We start from the raw sequence: 11,101 nt of genomic DNA, 5'->3' as shown, positions 1-11,101 counted from the left end.
GGCAGCAGGTGGCACGCACCGCTCTCAGTGGCTTGAGTCCCGGGTCCCGCTCGGTCCAAGGTAATTCTCGGCACCGGGTCCGGTACTGGGTGTGTGTGTCTCCGTGGGACCTTCACCGCTGTGGGGAGGAGACCTGGCCGCGGTGCCGCTGCTGTCCGACTCTGAGACATAATTGAACAAAACAATAAAACTCTGAGCTGTATATCGTGACTCAGCCTCATTATTTGTAATATCAGGGTTAAATTAATGGATCTATAATCTGTTCAGACCTCAGCCGGTGTCTGTTCATCCAGGCGATGCTGTTCATTGTCACCGCAAGCTTCCTCCAGACGACGTTTTTCCCTTTAATTCCAGTTTTTATTCTTCCAAAGAACTCCTCCTGATTTACCTCCACCTCAGACCTGAGAGGATCCATTTCCAGCTCACAAAAGTTTCTTTTTTTGCCACAATCGCTCTTTTTCCGTGTTTGACCTCAGTGGGCGCGGCTTTGGAGCTATGAATATTTCAGGGCGTAACATTGTTAATGACGATCAAATTCAGCCGCCGCATTTATCAACATCATTCAAACGCTGAGATCGGCGAGGTTCGGACGTTTCGGTAATGCCACGCGAGCCCGTCGTACGATGAGCTCACCGCTCAGATATACACCCGTTTGAAAGATGGATTGATAAATGAGGGCAAGTCTGTCTTGCTGCTTGAACAGAAACCACAGCTGTCTTTTATCAAAGGCTTGATCTCCCTCCCTTTCTCTCTCTGTAAACCTTCACCCACTTCTGTTCAAGGTTCAGCTTCCCCTCAAACCCAAAGATCCAAAGTAAACAAAAGACGGAGGCAGGGCTTCACCTCAACTTGTCTGAACTTCCCTTTGAGAGCGAGGGCACGTCTTCATTTCAGCCCACTCCTTTCAGCCATGTTCGTCTCAGCTGTGCTGGTTTTGGTCTGCGTTTGTTTCATCGTACTTGGGCTCACCCCTCGGAGGCCGAAGAACTTTCCCCCGGGGCCTGCTGTGCTGCCGATGCTGGGAAACATTCTGAGCCTGAACCTCGACAATCCCCTGGCAGACTTTGAGAGGGTAAGACAAAATTTTAATAAATTCTGAGGCACTAAATGCCTTTTTTCATCGATGACTTTTTTTGTCACACATATTCGTAAAGGGAAAAATGCTGTTGGTTTGATTACATAACATGATGGCTTTTTGCCTGGATAAGTTCAGTTGAGGTCAGGGCAGTTTTCCAGACTGTGGTCTCTTATTGATGCCAATCCTTCGACTTCAGTTGTCGATAAGCTCAAAGGACTTTACCCTACACCACATCAAAGTAATAGAGTTACTGAAGAAAATTACTTACATATGATTCAAATCAACTTCGATGTTTGGATTGTATCTGCTTTAGTTTCATTATTAATCACTTAGTGTACGGTTTTATTGCTCTAACTCGCCTAGATTGATAACTCCCACCGTAAAGGGTGTGCTGACCTAATGACACAGTGTCTACTCACGCCTCGGACACTCTAGAACTGTTCTTTCATCGTATTTATTGAAGAAAAACACAGTTTATCCAGCCAGTGTGGTAGAAATCAACTCAGCGTCACCGGTCAACATCGCCGTCTGATTGAAAGTAGATCCGGCACGTAATATAAGCGCGGATGCATCACAGCGTGCCCTATTTTTCCAGTATAATTATGCAGAAACATAGGAACATAACAAAATTTCTACATAAACACAGGGAGGAAACACCAGTAAAAATGAATATGAATTAAACAATGATAATAATATAAGAAAATCCACACACTTAGAAATTACTTTACTTTACTTTACTAGGTTGAGCTTCGTGTTACTTGGTTCATGTGCCTTTCCAAACAATTTGGGATATTTTTCCTCTGTTTTAACACTATTTTTCAATGCTGCTGTATCTGTGTTTGTTATCTGTAAAGAAGAGAAGATATGCTGAACTGTTGTAAACAGTGATAATTTCCTGTGGCCACTTGAGCCATCTAAAAGATGCTTCTTGTTTGCGGCCAGCTGGGAAAGTCTTATGGGAATATCTACAGTCTGTACTTCGGTCCTACGCCAGCTGTAATCCTCAATGGAGTGAAGGCCATCAAGGAAGCCATGGTGGTCAAGGGTGCCGATTTCGCTGGACGACCCCAAGACCGACTTGTGAACCATGTCACAGAGTGGAAAGGTACAGTTCTCCCAGGCCGCACCACAAACCAAAAGTACAACAGCTGGAGTCCCTCTTTCAGGTGAACCTCCAGCTCACAAAACCCTGCAGACTGGCTGTGGCCTGCCGAGGTCTGCCCGAAGTCCATAACCTCTCTCTGACGTCTCCCTGACGCCTCCTTCTCCCCACTCATTGAGGATGGCGCCGCCTTAAGCCTCTGGTGGCCCTGGGAGAGGGAGGGGAGAGACAATTAGTAATTATCCACAGGTGACTTCAATTATCCACCCCCAGCAGCTCCCCCAGTGGCCAGCTGGCGCCTCTGTACTGCATCCCAGCTAAACCACGCCCCACCACCACAATCACTTATCAGATTATCTTAAAGGAATACTCCAAAGATTAAGTGAAATAAAGTGAATGTGTGGATTATAACGTGTCCACCAAAGTGTTTGGGGGTTGTTGGATTTTGTATTTGATGAGTTTGACGAGGGGGAACAAAAATACCATCCACTTCCATTTTGTCCGTCCCACTCACCTCTGAATAAACAACAGCTCGCCCTCACAAAAAAAGTAAGTTTGCTGTTCGAAATGACTAGGGAATTGCGCTAAATGGGCCAATTTGCCAAAATGTTGAAGTATCGCTTTAAGGTCACATTCACTGGACACCTCTCCCCTCAGGTATTGAAATTTGTACAAAATGAAGATATGAACAACACAGGGAATCTGATCTATTTCAAAAAGTGTTCTTTAAATTATTCTTCTGATCTATTCTATCTCTTTTTTGCCTCACACATTATAGGAGTGATCTTCGCCGATTACGGCAGCAGCTGGAAGGAGCACCGCCGCTTCGCTCTGATGACCCTGAGAAACTTTGGGATGGGCAAGAACTCAATGGAGGACCGCATTCATGGAGAGATCAAATATGTTGTTAAGACACTGGAAGGGAGCATTGGTAAGCCAACCTCAGCTCCATTAAACTGGATTTAATTTGATGTCAATGGATAAAATCTATTTAATTTCTGTTCAATATTGTGTCAAAACTGAGTTGACGTTGTGCCATTTGCAGGAAAACCCTTCACTCCTCAGGTTATGTTTCACAACGCCGCCTCCAACATAATCTGTCAGGTTCTGTTTGGTACACGATACGATTACGATGACAACTTCATCAAAGTCATCGTTCAGTCCTTTACTGAGAATGCCAAACTGGCCAATGGGCCGTGGGCGACGGTGAGTTCAGGCACATGAAGCAATGGCTTTCAGGCCCCGTTCACACGACAACGTTTGTAGTATGAATGTAGCCATGTCTAGTTAGACACATGCTTTAAAGACATTTAAAAGGTAAACATTGACAATCAGACTTTATAAATATTTAAAAAAATGAATAATTTCTCTATGTAAATGAGTTAAAAGAGCCACAAAGTTTATTCAGTTAAAAACATAGAATTCAGTTAAAATGTATTTACAGTGTAAAATGTATAAAGTTCATTTATATGTGAAATTGAAAGAGATGAATAAGTTTGGTTTCATTGTTTTCTTAAAAGATGTGCACACTGTCTTGATGTTTTTTCAGCTGTCACTCATGGTGTTTTTCTGTTGTCATTGGTTTGGTTGTAACTTAATAGCCAATCAGAGATCTTCTTTTGCGTAAGGGGCGGGACAAGTGGCGCAGGTGCTGTGACAGGAAGAAAAAAATAGATCTCTCTCATGTCAGCTGTAAATGGCGAGGAAACATCGTGATTTGTGGAGAACCTTCAAGTTATATGGAAGATTGACTACCCATTGATCCAGAATGTGACTGTTGTGATCTGCATCTGGTAACAGATATGTGTATTTCTGTGCTAGATCGTGTGGTTGCAGTGTTAAAGGAATACTCCGAAGATTTTGGACCCAAGCCCTATCCCGATCATTTACACAGTCAGATAAGCTCATAAATACCTTTATTGTGTGCGTTCGTCCAGCCGCGGGGTGTTACCTGTTGGCATCGTAGTTAGCTTAGCTCAACTGCCGGAGGTGAAGAGGAAACAGAGCCGGACTGACGAAAGTGGACAAAATACTCCTTCCAGTGGTCCAGGGGATGGCGTATTAGCACGTGAAGTAAATCCGAATGGTTATAAAACATTTAAAAGACGTGTTTTCCTTTTCAATCTGTTAAAATAACGTGTTGATACACACAGATCTGCACAAACATAGTGCTCCGCGGAAGGATATACCAGGCGCACAGTGGCTGAGTCTACCTTCTACTGCTGTGCTCCGGTATATCCTTCCGCGGTCTGTGTGGATCAACACGTTATTTTAATGGATCGAAAAGGAAAAAACGTCTTTTAAAATGTTTTACAACCATTTGGATTTACTTCACGTGCTAATACGCCGTCCCCTGGACCACTGGAAGGAGTATTTTGTCCACTTTCGTCAGTCCGTCTCTGTTTCCTCTTCACCTCCAGCAGCTGAGCTAAGCTAACTACGATGCTAACAGCTAACAGCCCGCGACTGGACGAACGGACACAATAAAGGTATTTATAGGCTTATCTCACTCTGAAAATGATCGGGATAGGGCGTGGGTCCAAAATCTTCGGAGTATTCCTTTAAAGGAATCACGTGTCTGGTGCTACATAGTGGCTAGCTGTTAGCTTTAGCATATGACTGAGAATCAATATGCTCAGTTTAAGCCTTGTATGAGCACATACTTGTAATAAGTGTGAGTTGAACTAAGTGAAATATCCTTTAAGGAGATGTGGACTGAGAGAGAGCCGGTTGGAGCGTCGACCAGAGGCCCGGATGAGTTTCTGCTGTTTCTTCAGTGACTTCTTCAGCTTTGTTTCTTCAGTGATCTGAGTTTGTTTCATCTCATCATCATCACCATCTTCACAAGAGACCATCTACTCCTCTGTGCCCTTGTGACTGTTAAAGGGACTTAAGGCAAGAGTTGTGAAAAACTACAGATGCATTTCCACTTTATTCAATGCTAATGGGTCGTGAAGCATTAAAAACCTAAAATAACAGGTCAATCCGCGTATCTGTCTGTTGCCTTATACAGGCTGTGTGCCAAATAATTTGTTGCTGTTCGGGGTCCGAATTTCCCGCGCAGTCGTGGGGATGTGACGTAAATTGACGCTGTATGCGCGTTACCGAAGAGGAAGAACATGGCCGCCGTGGACACGGACTCATACACTGCTGGGATCAGGGGCGGCAGTGTTGCCAACTTGGTGACTTTCTCGCTAAATCTGGCGACTTTCCAAAGCCCCTTGGTGACTTTTTTATATGTCAAAAGCGACTAGCGACAAATTTAGCGACTTTTTCTGCTGCTCTCGAGACGTGACAGGACGTCTCCGCTGTCCTCAGCAAGCAGCGGGTGCTGCGTGAGCCCCTCCCCCGTCCCAAAGCACTCACAGGCGGCCAGTCTCAGCAGCGCCCCCTGCTGCAGTCAGAGCAGAGAGGAGACCCACACCACTCCTCCACACTTCAAATGAATCGCGCTGCGCAAATACGCCGCTGCTCACTCGCTGACAAACCAAGAATCAACAGAAGAAAGTTCATCTGTAGTTCTATTTGTAGTTTCATTGTCCGCTCTCCCGGTAATATTATATATTTGCTCCCGTCTGTGAATCGAAGCACAACCCCCCCCCCCCCCCCCCCCCCTCCCCATACAATCGGGTAACTGCATCCACTCAAAGCCCACAAAAAACACCACGAAGAAAAAAAGGACTTTATCAGCGTTATCTCATGAGTCAAAAAAAAAAAAAAAAGACCGAAGCCGCAGGTACCCGAATAAATATTGGATATGCGTTTGATTCATGGAGGGAACTTCAGCTGCATTTGGGAGTGAAAACGGATGCTGACAAAAATCACATAATATGTGCTGTGGTCTTGCAGTAAACCACGACGTAGTACACAGCATGAGCATCCCTGGTGCAGCGCTGTGAAGCCGGACATTCTGTAAAATATTTGTGCGCGCTCCCGTGCTGCCTTGGCTGGTGGCTGCAGTTACCCGCAGCGCCTATCGCGGCAGCACTGAGGTAAATTTTGTAAAGTTGCCTTAAGTGCCTTTAACACCCATTTCCCCACTCATCCTATTAACCCCCTTGGGTCCGTGAGTACTCATCAAAATTACTAAAAGTGCACATTTTATTTTCTGTTGCTCAATTTGGAGTGAAGCGGCCCCACAGTTTCTGGCCTCACCGCTCCACAGCTTCATACCAGGCCTGCAACATGGTTATTTACAAGTGAATGGTAGAGGAGTGAGTGTATGTGTGTGGGCCCACAAATTTGATTTATGTTGGTTTTGATGTTGTGAAATGTATTTGGGATTTTTGTAAATAATATCTAACAAGGTACTAAAACAGGTTTTCATCAAAAAAGGGTAAATTCTTAAGGAGAAAAGGTTTGAAAGATAATTCAGAAAAGGACTAATATTTAATTTTTGTCTTTGTATATATTTTATATTTTGTTAAAACACATTTTCATTTAGAATTTTATTATTTTATTTCATTGATACAAAATAAACCCTATTTAGAGGATCATTGTCTTTAAAGTTCAGTTGTTGTGTCCCTTATTTGGTTTAACAAATTTTACTGGTTCATACCAAACTCAGGCCCCATCCCACAGTTTTGTGAGATCTGGGTTACATGAATATTGTTCTTGTGTTTCCGTTTTGAATTTGAATTTCAACATTTGGAATTTGATGTTTGTTTACATGGAAAGAGCAGAAACACTGAAAATGATGCAGTGGGTGCTCACAAGCAGAGTTACGTTTTCCCCAGTTTTCAGTGGCTCCAGGCATCCTCGGCATGTCAACGGACACCCAAAACACTTGTTTTCCCTTGGAAACGTTTTCGTGTGAACGAGGCTTCGGTATTGCTCTGTTTACTGCTGCCAGCTCCTTTTTGATCTGCGGAACTCAGAAATGCGACAAATGAGTTGACTCAGTACTTTATTTGGATCATAGTTGGTCCTCCTCTTAAGGGTAATATTGGGAAAACCTTTTTTTCAAAGCTTATCTTCCTTTTAAATTCCTCTACAGCTATATAACTCGTTTCCTATCATCCGACGCCTCCCACTGCCCTTCAGAAAGGCCTTTCAGAATGCTCAGGTAATGTTCAAACAACTCCAGCCACACATGGGCACAAAATCAATACATAAATGTAGTTTGATAATGACAATTAAACAACAAGACTAATGTTTTGTGGGTGTTTTTTGAATTTTTTTTTTTTTTATCCTTTTGTAGATTGTTACGGATCTTTTAAAGGAGGTGTTAACGGAGCACAAAAAGACGAGAGTCCCCGGAGAGCCACGAGACTTTCTCGACTGTTACCTGGATGAGCTGGATAAGGTGCGTTCAGGTGCTAAAAGAGATGGCACGCTGCCTATTTTCCACAGCAAACTGAGTTTAAATCACCCATGATCCATTTGAACCTGACTGTGTTTATGCCGTTTGTCCATAAGATGCAGATGTGAGAATGTTTGTCTTTCCAGAGGGGAGAAGATTCTTCCTTTTCAGAAGATCGGCTCATCATGTACTCTCTCGATCTTCACTTTGCCGGGACAGACACGACCTCCAACACTCTGCTGACTGGGTTTTTCTACCTGATGAACTTCCCCCACATACAAGGTACACATGGATATGCAGATTTGTCTTTTTATAGGACTGCTGCTTGACTTGATGTTTTCCTGAGTGAGACAATAAATGTTTTTTTTTTGTTTTTTTTTAATGTTTTGTTCTTAAATGGTGTTGGTTTCATTTGTTGAGTCTGTGATGTGAAATGTGAGATGTTATCTCGCCCTCACAGAAAGATGTCAGCAGGAGATCGACCGGGTGCTGGAGGGAAAGGATCAAGTCTCTTTTGAGGACAGACATAACATGCCCTACATGCAGGTACTGCCCAGCATCACTAAAAAAAAAACTCTTCTTCATTCTGTTAGTGGTCAGCTCAGGAAGCTACCATACAGCAGGTCTGTGAGAGAGTTCAGATCAGTTCTATCAGCTCAGGGAACAAACCCTCAAACAGAAAACTGACTGATCATCAGATAAAAACAGGACGAACTCGAGCAAACTCTCTTCACCCAGGCTGTGATCCATGAAGTGCAGAGAGTGGCCAACACCGTCCCGCTGAGTGTCTTCCACTGCACAACCAAAGACACCGAGCTCATGGGGTATTCAATCCCCAAAGTGAGTGGAAGCTGCTTCAGGGTGTTTCGTTATCTGAGGCAGGAGGGTGAAGAGCTGCAACTGTTCTTGTTTTGTTTGGTTCATTCTCTCTTCAGGGCATGATGATCATCGAGAACTTGACCTCAGTGCTGAACGAGGAAGGACAGTGGAAGTTCCCTCATGAATTCAACCCTGAAAACTTCCTCAACGACCAGGGAGAGTTTTTCAAACCAGAGGCCTTCATGCCTTTCTCTGCAGGTCGGACCACTTCAGCGCACACCCAGAGAGCCGTGCACAGACAGGCTGAGCCTCATGTTCCTCTTGCTGAATGTCCTCAGGTCCTCGGATGTGTCTCGGAGAGGGTCTGGCTCGCATGGAGCTCTTCCTCATCCTGGTCACTCTGCTGAGGAAGTTTAAGTTCATCTGGCCTGAAGACGCAGGAGAACCAGACTTCACTCCGATGTTTGGAGTTACTTTGTCTCCGAAACCGTATCACATGAAGGTGGAGCTCAGGTCAACACAGTGAGGCGGCCTGCAGACACAGCAGGAAATGCTGAGGGGAAAAAGCTCTTACTAAGGTGATGTGGGTGAAGAAGATGCTTTTTGATCAACTTTGACTCTGTAAAGGCATGTATTGTGTGGATTGCCTGTAGATTGGCAAAAAATTATCCTATATGAAGCCATATTGAATCCAGGAGAGATTACTTTTAGAAAACGGACTGAGTGAGCCTTTGGGAAACACCTGAGTCAGCATCGTGTCTCAAATCACAAGTAGCAGGCGAGACTCAGTGGGCTGACGGAGAACTCGTGTGACTCGGGGAGAAGATAACTTTGGGCAGCTGTGAGAGGTTTTGAGCCAAAATGATGAGACAGTTGTTTCTGAGACACGAAATCTGTCATTTTTTTTTTTTTTTTTTTTTAAGAGAGATGGCGCAGAAGGGCTCACCCCACCTTGGGAGAAGGAAAGGGTTTAGCTGGTGTCAGAGAAGATGTCGGATTCCTGGTCGGCAGTCTGTTTCCAGATCTGATGTGGGCATTTTGGCTGTGTGAGAATAAACTGTTTCATCAAGTTCTGCCAATCTCCTGAGTTCTTCATTCCCCAACTTCACTTCACCTTGACATTTTTGAGAAGTACTCTACTGGGAAAATTGTTGTACTGTGATGTCTAGGTGCTGTAATAGACATCCCAGAGACATAAATGCTCTTTTACAGGCTCTTTAAAGGGGCTGTATCATGCAAAATTCACTTTTTGCATGTTTTAACCTTGTTATATAGTTATGTACTCACCAAAAACACCCCCAAAGCGTTTTTTTCCCTTTGCTCTTTGTTGTGCTGCTCATAGAGGCAGCCCCTCCTGCACCCGTGAAAACGCTCTGTTTTCCCACGTTCACATCACACGGAGAAGATGGCTCCCCTGAGCCCCCCTCCCGCAGGCCCTCGACAATCAGCGTTGCCGCTTTTTTCTAACTCTGATTATGTGGAGATAAACTTTAACCATTGTCTGAAAGCAACAGTCAAGCAAGAGCAAGAGTCTGAAGGGTCTGCGCTTCCGTGTAGAGAAGCGAGAGCTAAAGAGCTAAAGCTAACCCTTAGAGACGCTAACGAAGTGCTGATTGGTTGAAGTACGCTGTCAGTCAAAGTCCACAGGGGGAGAGGCGGGATTTTCAGTGAAACAGAGCGTTTTCACTTCCGGGTTTCACAATTAGCCCCAGAAAATCTTTTATTTCACACAAAATGACTTTTCCTTTGCGCCAAAAATAAACTATTACCATGTTAATGCCTTTTCTAGGGTTTGAACTAGCTAAGAAAGCATGATACAGCCCCTTTAATAACACCGCTGCTAGGCCCATACATTTACATGTCTCCGTCCTCTTAATGTGTCCCACCAGGTTTCACCATCATATCGTTCCTACCCCAATGCTCCCATTACATCTCCCCCTTGTAGCTTAGTGTCCATATTCTTCTTTCTTCTGTTTCTTCTTAGAGCTTTTTTTTTTTTTATAAACCTTTTTCTTTTAGTAAACCTGTACTACTAAACAGTGCAATAAACAATACATTCAGTAAACTTCTTAAGTGCCTTTTTTCACAGTGTTACACAACAAACAGCATTTATTTCTTTTCATTTCTTCCTTTTCTTTTTTTCTTTTTTTCACAACAATGCCAACATGTCTGCATGAAAATTATCTTACTGAAGACGAACCTGTCTAGGGGTCAGGGTCGACAACCTGGTAGTGATCACAAGTCCAGTCTTTGCGGGGTGTCAACAACCCGCCCTGACCTCGTAACCGTGGAGCCCTCAGGTATCACTCTGATGTGAGACCTGTTTCTTCTGAGGCAACCTGACGGCATGTCGATGTTGTAGGATCGAGGGGTGTTGGCTGGGCTGTGGATGATCCCCGAGTCGTTGCTGTTCTTCACCCAGACCTGTTGTCCTGGTCTGAGCTGTTGTCTTGTCTGAGTTTTGTGTCTCTTGTTGAACCAGAACGCCTGTTTTTCTTTCTGATCCAGGTCTTTGCTTCGGAACCGATGAAGGTTTGGCCATCTTGGTTGAAGTTTCTCTTTACTGACAGGCAAGGGTGTCCTGATGTTACGACCCATCAGCAACTGTGCAGGTGAAGAGCCCTGTGCCAGAGGTGTGGCTCTGTACGCCATGAGAGCTTTGTGAGGGCCCTCCCCCTTCTTGAGGAGAGATTTGACAGTCCTTACAGCCCTCTCTGCTTCCCTGTTACTTTGAGGATAGTGGGGACTCGAAGTGACGTGGTTGAAGTCGTAGTCTTTTGCAAAGGCTGTGAACTCAGCT

At 44.4% G+C, this 11,101-nt stretch overlaps 1 protein-coding gene across 1 annotated transcript; it reads left to right on the top strand.

The window, feature by feature from the left end:
• The first annotated feature begins 854 nt into the window (after positions 1–854).
• On the top strand, positions 855–9,179 carry LOC115392290 (cytochrome P450 2F2-like). The gene is made up of 11 exons (XM_030096876.1): positions 855–1,072; positions 2,021–2,183; positions 2,959–3,111; positions 3,226–3,386; positions 7,177–7,245; positions 7,381–7,485; positions 7,629–7,764; positions 7,943–8,028; positions 8,221–8,322; positions 8,418–8,559; positions 8,640–9,179. Exons 1-11 carry the CDS (start codon positions 911–913, stop codon positions 8,825–8,827), a joined length of 1,467 nt encoding a protein of 488 aa, XP_029952736.1. The 5' UTR covers positions 855–910; the 3' UTR covers positions 8,828–9,179.
• The last annotated feature ends 1,922 nt before the right edge of the window (positions 9,180–11,101 follow it).

The sequence above is a fragment of the Salarias fasciatus genome, chromosome 7, assembly GCF_902148845.1.
Source record: "Salarias fasciatus chromosome 7, fSalaFa1.1, whole genome shotgun sequence".
NCBI lineage: Eukaryota > Metazoa > Chordata > Actinopteri > Blenniiformes > Blenniidae > Salarias > Salarias fasciatus.
The sequence above is the reverse complement of the archived record's forward strand: the minus strand, read 5'-3'. Positions and strand labels throughout refer to the sequence as shown.

Excerpts from the sequence above, each read along its gene's own strand:
- LOC115392290 (XM_030096876.1), top strand. The coding sequence starts at position 911 with ATGTTCGTCTCAGCTGTGCTGGTTTTGGTCTGCGTTTGTTTCATCGTA. Across the intron at positions 2,184-2,958 it reads CCATGTCACAGAGTGGAAAG|GAGTGATCTTCGCCGATTAC; the intron begins GTACAGTTCTCC and ends CACACATTATAG. Across the intron at positions 8,560-8,639 it reads CTTCATGCCTTTCTCTGCAG|GTCCTCGGATGTGTCTCGGA; the intron begins GTCGGACCACTT and ends GAATGTCCTCAG.